Source organism: Psammomys obesus, unplaced genomic scaffold (genome assembly GCF_907164565.1).
Source record: "Psammomys obesus unplaced genomic scaffold, mPsaObe1.curated_primary_1811, whole genome shotgun sequence".
NCBI lineage: Eukaryota > Metazoa > Chordata > Mammalia > Rodentia > Muridae > Psammomys > Psammomys obesus.
This window is the reverse complement of record NW_026595981.1, coordinates 26176296-26184040: the sequence shown is the minus strand read 5'-3', so window position 1 is coordinate 26184040 and position 7745 is coordinate 26176296. Positions and strand designations below refer to the sequence as shown.

The window sequence follows — 7745 nt, the reverse complement described above, 5'->3', positions numbered from 1 at the left end:
CTCTCCCAGCAGGCCCAGCCCTGCCAAATCACCAAAAAATCCGAACCAGAGCACAGGGCGGCTTTTAAAAGGGCACTTAGAAAAGGCGAGACCTCCTCCCCCACCCCCTTCTTCAGGCCCGGCGCTCTCGCTGCTTTTTTTTTTTTTCTCCCCCCTTTTTTTTCCTTTTAAATAGAAAATATATAATTAAATTTACAAAGACTATTTACAGTTTTAATTACAAACCTGGTAGGGGGTGGGGGGGGTGTTGGGGCAGAGTTTCTTTTTTTTAAAAAAGCGACCTAAAAATAAAACGGATTTTTTTTCTTTCTTTCTTTTCTTTTTTTTTTTTTTTAACTGTTCTTTATTTAAAAAAATAAAATAGAGGAGTCCGTTAGGGCGCACCCCCTTCCCCGAGGGAAGGAGGGCTCGGTGAGGTCCGGACCTGGGGGGGAGGAGGAGGAGGGGGCCGCCCGGCAGGCGAGGCCTCTTCACACGGTGGTCTCTCCATGCCGGCTGTTGGTGAGGCGCGTGTAGAACTTCCTCCAGGAGTGCAGCGTCTTGCCGGACCAGATCCAGAAGCCCGACGTGATGCCCACGATGAGCGTCATGAGGTATTTGATCATGTAGACGGTGAAGTCGGGCGACATGCGCGGCGTGTAGTGGGCCGGGCAGGGGATGGCCAGGCTCTTGCAATGCTGGCTGACCCACGAGCGCTCCCAGTGCTCGCGGAAGGCCTGCTCGTAGAAGTAGCAGGCGATGACGATGGTGGCCGGCACGGTGTAGAGCACCGAGAAGACGCCGATGCGCACCATGAGCCTCTCCAGCTTCTCCGTCTTGGTGCCGTCGTGCTTCATGATGGTGCGGATGCGGAAGAGCGACACGAAGCCGGCCAGCAGGAAGGACGTGCCGATGAACAGGTACACGAAGAGGGGCGCCAGCACGAAGCCGCGCAGCGGGTCCAGGCTGTTGAGGCCCACGAAGCACACGCCGCTCAGCAGGTCGCCGTCGATCTGGCCCATGGCCAGGATGGTGATGGTCTTGACGGCCGGCACGGCCCAGGCGGCCAGGTGGAAGTACTGCGAGTTGGCCTCGATGGCCTCGTGGCCCCACTTCATGCCGGCCGCCAGGAACCAGGTGAGGGACAGGATCACCCACCAGATGGAGCTGGCCATGCTGAAGAAGTAGAGCATCATGAAGAGGATGGTGCAGCCCTCCTTCTTGGTGCCCTGCACCACCGTGCGGTAGCCGTCGTCGGAGAAGCGCTCGTTGCACACCACGCGCTCCTGGAGCACGAAGCCCGCGATGTAGGCCACCGACACCATGGTGTAGCAGCCCGACAGGAAGATGATGGGCCTCTCCGGGTACCGGAAGCGCTGCATGTCCACCAGGTAGGTGGTGACGGTGAAGAAGGTGGAGGCGCAGCACAGCACCGACCAGGTGAGGATCCAGAGCCGGGCGAACCGGGTCTCCTCCTGGGAGAAGAACATGGAGCCGTCGGGCCGCGCGGGCTCGCAGGGCGCGGCGCAGTCGCGCTCCCCGAGGAACTTGTAGCTGAGATAGGACGGCACCTTGAGGACGCGGGGGCAGTGGAAGGGGTGCTCCAGGGTGGCGTAGCGCGGGGGGGCGCCGCCGCCCCCGGGGCCCCCCGGCGTGCCCCCCGCGCCGGGCTGCAGCCCCGAGGGCGGCGCGGTGGTGAGCAGCGCGGGCGCCCCGTCCTCCGAGTGGTTCTGGCCCACGCAGATCTGCTCGGCGCCGTGGCGCGGGAAGTGCTCGCAGCGCAGGCGCTCGGGCCACTGGAAGCCGAACTTGTTCATGAGCGCCTCGCAGCCCTGGCGCGCGCGCTCGCAGATGGAGCGGCACGGCGGGATGGCCTGCTCCAGCACGGTGCACACGGGCGCGTACATGGAGCACAGGAAGAAGCGCAGCTCCGGGGAGCACTGCACCTTCACCAGCGGGTAGAACTGGTGCACCTCCAGGCCCGCGTCCTCCTGGTTCGTGTGGCCCAGCAGGTTGGGCATGATGGTCTGGTTGTAGGCGATGTCCGTGCACAGCGGGATGGAGATGGGCTGGCAGAAGCCGTGGTCCGGGATGGAGATGCCCTTCTCCCCGTGGAACTGGGCCGGCCCGGCGGCCGGCAGCAGCAGCAGCAGCGGCAGCAGCAGCAGCAGCAGGCGGGGCAGGGCGCTGCGGGCCCGCATGCTGGCCGCCGCCGCCGCCCCCCGCTCGGCTCCCGGGCGCCCCCCAGCCCCCGCCCCCAGCGCGGACACCGCGCGCCTTCCCCGCCGCCTCCCGCGCCTCTCGGCAAACTTTGCTCGCGGCCGCAGAGTTGGGGAGGCCGGGGCGGGGGACCGGGGCGGGGGGGGGCGCGCGGCGGCGCACCCGCCGGCCGGCTCGCCGCGGTCGGACCGAGGGGTCGGAGACGCGGCGCGCCGCTGCCCTCGCTCCTCTTCCTCCTCCTCTCGCCTCCGGGCTGCCCCTCGTCCCCACCCTCCTCCGCCAGCGACTCCTTTGTGCCTTCTTCAGCCCTCACCTCGGCCTCTCCGATCCCAATTAGTCGGTTTCAAGGGGGCCCCCGCTGGCGGCCCCGCCCTCTCCTCAGCCGCCCCCCCCCCCCCGCCCCCCCAAAAGAAGGGATCCTTGAAACCGCCCCGTCGAGCTCTGCCCCGTCCCAAAATGTGCTCTCGGCCAATCAGATTTAAACCCGAGGACCGGCCCCGAGGGCTGGATTGGTCGACCACAACCTAATGAGCTCAGAAACCAGATGCCAAGAAAACTCTGCTCCCCCCCCGGCCCCCGCCTCCTTTTGCTGTTTTTAAAGAGACAAGCTATTATTATATTAGGGGCTGTTTGCTCCGTCCGCGAGTTCTCCGGAGCCGCCGAGGCGAGGTCCGGAGACCGGGTCCCCCGGAGTGACCCAGCAAGCTCGGGCCTGGCCCGTGGCCCCGGAGCTCGCTGCTCTCGGCCCCGCTCAACAACTCCCCGCTCCCCCCCACACACACACTTCAGTCCCCTTTATAAAAACCAAGTGAAAAGAAAAATCTCAAGATTTAAAATAATATATATATACATGAACATAAGTGTGTCCGTGTAAGAGCGCGTAAGCGAACAGCTTGCAACAACTTCTCTCAGGGTCGAGGCAGAAAGTGTCACTTCTGCCCCCCCCCCCCCCCCCCACAAGGAACCCTAGAAGTTTGCCTCCCCCCTCCCCCTACACACACCCTAAAGTAACCCTCTGAGAAACGAGAGCCTGTCTCTTTAAGAGGCTCTTAAAGGGGCCGGGACTCCGGGGTGTAATTGCCCCGTAGCGAGCACAAAGGAGCCCATTATGGTTCTTTGTGTTCGGTGGCACCTCAAAGTGAGAAAATTCAGGAACTCAGAGGCCAGGCTGCGGGGTTGGGGCGGGGGTGTGGGGTGAGGTGAAGGAGAAAGGCCCGGAGCTGAGGTTTCAATCCACCCCCCACCCCTTCCGAGGAAAATCTTAATTATGCAAAGTGAAGTTTAGTTGCCCTAAGGAGGAGGTCTTAATCGAAAGTTAATGGCGGGGGGGATGGGGGGGTGATGGGCAGTTTTGTGCGAAGAAACGACGCTCTTTGCGTCTGACGAATGTTTTGGGGAATTTGGCTTCTCCCTCCCCGTTCCTGCTCCCGCCTCCTAAAAGCTTCCAGATTCGATCTCCCGGGAGAAAGGGGAGTTCTACCCAAACTTTAAGTGATTCTACACCAGAAAGAGGGCGTGTGTGGCGACGGAGGAGGCCGGAGTTGAGGAGAGAAGGTCTCCTCTTCTCACCTGGCTGAGGGGTGGGGCGGCCCGAAGGAAAATGCGCCCCCTCCCCCGCCCCCAGCAGGCTAGGATTGCAGCTCTGGGGTCTGCAAAGGGGAGGGAATTTGCATGGGAATCTGTGTCCGGTCCCGGGTGATGGATCAATTATTTCTGTTGTCTCTCTGGAGAGAGAGAGGAGGAGAACTTAAAAAGAAGATTGAGTTGAGAAAGTCGCCTCTGCTCCCCAGCGTGGGCCAGATCCTCGCAGCTGAGGAAGCTGCTTCTGCGGGGATCAGAAACAGCGAATCGGCAACCTAGGGAGAGAGGAGGGTAGGATGAGCCTGGCTTCGCGGGGTTAAAACGAGGTTCTCGATTTGTGTCGGTTTTTTGTTTTTTTTTTTTTGTTTTTTTTTTGACTAGAAGAATCACTGTAAATTGTCAGCAGCTCACACCTGTAATCCCAGAAGTAGAGGCAGAGACAGAATTACCAAGAAAAGAAACAAACAGAAAACATTCAAGTTCTTTACAACTTGAAAATGCTCTTTATTGGAATAATTAAAAAACAAAAACAAGGCCTCACAGTATAATCCTGGCTGACCTCGAACTCACGACAGATCTGCCTTCTTCTAAATGTGCTGCGAATATGTGCCCACCCTCCGCGTCCGCGCTGGAGTCATGAATAAGTTCTCTTTCCCGTCATTTTAAGAACGTGTTCAGCTGGGCGATGGCGGCTCTCGCCTTCAATCCCAGCACTTGGGGAGGCAGAGGCAGCCTGAGCTACAGAGAGAGTTCCAGGACAGCCAGAGCTATACGGAGAAACCCTGTCTCGAAAACACCAAAGAGGAGGCGGAGGAGAGGAAGAAGGCGTCCAGAAGATGGAGAGATGGTTCAGGGGTTAAGAACACTCGCTGTTTTCCCAGAGGTCCTGAGTTCAATTCCCAGGAACCACATGGTGGCTCACGACCATCTATCGTGAGATTTACAGAGATTTATAGTGAGGTGTGCAGGCAGAATGCTGTATAAATAATAAATAAACCTTAAAAAAAAGAGTTCATTTAAAAAAAAACAAACGAAGAAACAAACAGAAAATGTTTATACTGTGCTGGAAAGATGGCTCAGCGGTTAAGCTCACTTATTCTTGCCGAGGACCCATCCCGGTCACTAGCGCCCACATGGCGGCTCACAGTCATCCGTCACTCCAGTTCAGGGGATCGGATACCCTCTTCTGACGTCAGCACCGCGCGTGCTCACGGCGCACAAACACACGTGTAGGCAGAACACTCACATACGTAAAATTTAAAAATCTAAAACGGGAGCCAGGTAGGATTATGCCTGCCTTTAATCTCAGCTCCTGAGAAGCAGTGGCTCTCTGTGAGTCTGAGGCTAGCCTGGTTTATATAGTTCCAGGGCAGCTAAGGCTATATACTGAAACCCTACCTATCTCAAAATAAAAGAAAAAAAGAAAAAAAAACCTGAAAATTATATTTTTAAAACAGGGGCTGGAGAGATTGGAGAGATGGCTCGGCAGTTAGGAGCACTGAGAACTGGCAGTTCTTACAGAGAACCCAGATTTGGTTCTTAGCATCCACATGGCGGGTCCAAGGGATCTGATGCCCTCTTCTGGCCTCCTTGGGCACCAGTCACAAATGTGGTAGACAGACAAACACTCGAGCAAAACACCCATGCACAATACAAACTTTGAAATTACTTTAAAACATTGACTCCATTGTCATTAAACACCTTCCAAAATCAAAAGCTACATGAATTAAATATTTATTTAAAGATCCTTGAAGATCATTTCTCGAGTGCTGAGCAAGCTAACTGTGTACTCACCTAGAAGGCATTGATTTGTACTTATCAGCAAATGATTGATGGCAGGTTTATACAGTAAGAACCGGAGCTGAAAATTGTTTTGTTTGTTTTCTCGAGACAGGGTTTCTCTGTGTAGCCCTGACTGTCCTGGAACTCCCTTCGTAGACCAGGCTGGCCTCCACCTCAGAGATCTGCCTGCCTCTGCCTCCCGAGTGCTGGGATTAAAGATGGGTACCACCACCACCCAGCTTGAGCTGAAAGTTTTTAAGGATTTATTTTTATTTTTAATGGTTTATGTGTATGTGTCTCTGTGTGAGTATACGCAATTATGAATTCTGGTGCTCTGGGAGTCCGGAAGACGGAGCTGGATTTACCAGATCTGGGGTGTCATAGGCAGTTGAATTACTCCTGCTGGGAGTGCTAGAAGCTGAACTTGGGTCCTCTACAAAAGCCGTACTTACTTTTCACCACTGAGCCATCTCTCCAGCCCCACGGCTGAAATGTAAAGTCTGGCCTCGCTGGGCGTGGTGGCGCACACCTTTAGTCCCGGCACTTGGGAAGCAGAGGCAGGCAGGGCTTTTGGGGACCAGCCTGGTTTATATAAGGAATTCCAGGACAGCAAGAGCAAATACAGAGAGCCTGTCTCAAAAAAACAAAGCAACAACAACAGCAGCAAAAATAATAATAATAATAATAATAATAATAATTGTGGTGCCACGGTCTAAATTCAGGGTCTTTTTTTTTTTTTAAAGATTTATTTATTTTATGTATATAAGTGCTCTATCTGCATGTACACCTGCACGCCAGAAGAGGGCATCAGATTCCAGTATAGATGGTTGTGAGCCACCATGGGGTTCCTGGGAATTGAACTCAGGACCCCTGAAAGAACAGACAGTGCTCTTAACCACTGAGCCATCTCTCCAGCCCCTACATTCAGGGTCTTACACATTCTAGACAAGTACTCTACCCTTAAGCTGTATTCCCCACACTGGTTTTTAATATGTGTGTGTGTGTGTGTGTATAAATTTTAACATGTTTATTATTTTGATTGCTTTTATTATTTTAATTTTTAACATATATATCTATTATTATCTTGCTTGCTTTTCTTATTTGTTTTGTTTTGAGGCAGGATTTTACCGTGCAGCACTGGCTGGCCTAGAACTCCTTATGCTGGCCAAGCCTGCCTCAGCCTCCTGAATGCTAGGATTAAAAGTGCCACCGAGCCAAGCTATTTTGCTAAAGTAAAAATGTCTTTATTTATAGTTCACAGGTATGAGTGTTGTGTTTTTTTTTGTTTGTTTGTTTTGTTTTTTCCCTGCATGTGTTTAAGTGTACTTCATGCCTGCCTGTAGCCCTCAGAGGCCTGACAAGGGCACAGGATCTCACAGAAGTGATTTTGAGCACCATGTGGGTGCTGGGAAGAGAACACTGTTCTTGCCAGAGCTGCAAGTATTCTTAATGGGCTGAGCCATCTCTCAAGCCCTGTCGTTTGACCCTTTAACCAGGGTCTCTGGGAACTCACTCTATAGCCAAGCAGCCCACAAACCTCTGACTTTGCCTCGGCCTCCAGAGCAGCGTGGACTTCAGGCCTGTGCTGCCCCCTGCTTTTTCTTGTTTTGAGACGGGGTCTCATGCGGCACACTGTGGCCTCAAACTCACTTGCTATGTATCGGAGAATGACCTTGAACTACCCGAGCCTCCTGCTTCTACCTCCCAATTCCTGATAACAGGTGTGCACCCACACCTGGCTTTTAAAGCTACATTTTCTCCTCCACTACACAGCCCCTAAAGCCTTTAAGAATCGAGTGGGTTTATTCACTTAACAAATATTTATATATATGTTGAGCACCAGGCCCAGCCCTGGGCCTGTGGTGTGGAAGTTCTAATGGGAGTCTTCACACTTATCACACAGTTGGGGGCTCAGCACTATGAAGAGGGGGTCCACAGTGTTGTGGAGGCATAATGGGGAGGGCGCCAGACTGAGGAAGCTGAGTGGGAGAGACATGCTTGGAATGAGTGAATGAGGATGAGGGGAGAAAGCCAGAAGGGATCAGCTGTGCAGGACCTTAAATGCAGAGATATGAATTCACAATCTAACGGGGGGATAGGCAAGTGTTTCAGAGAACGGTCATCCTGGACAGCAGCATTCTGGGGTGGAATAGATGCATTGGGGAACAGGCAGGATGCCTGGG

The 7745-nt window shown here is 54.1% G+C and overlaps 1 protein-coding gene across 1 annotated transcript; it reads right to left on the bottom strand.

Annotated features, from left to right (window-relative positions):
* Positions 1–410: 410 nt before the first annotated feature.
* On the bottom strand, positions 411–2209 carry Fzd2 (frizzled class receptor 2). Its single transcript, XM_055620073.1, has one exon. It carries the CDS (start codon positions 2178–2180, stop codon positions 471–473), a length of 1710 nt encoding a protein of 569 aa, XP_055476048.1. The 5' UTR covers positions 2181–2209; the 3' UTR covers positions 411–470.
* Between the last annotated feature and the right edge of the window lie 5536 nt (positions 2210–7745).

What these genes read in the sequence shown, in the direction of transcription:
- Fzd2 (XM_055620073.1), bottom strand. Translation starts at nt 2,180, where the DNA reads ATGCGGGCCCGCAGCGCCCTGCCCCGCCTGCTGCTGCTGCTGCTGCCG.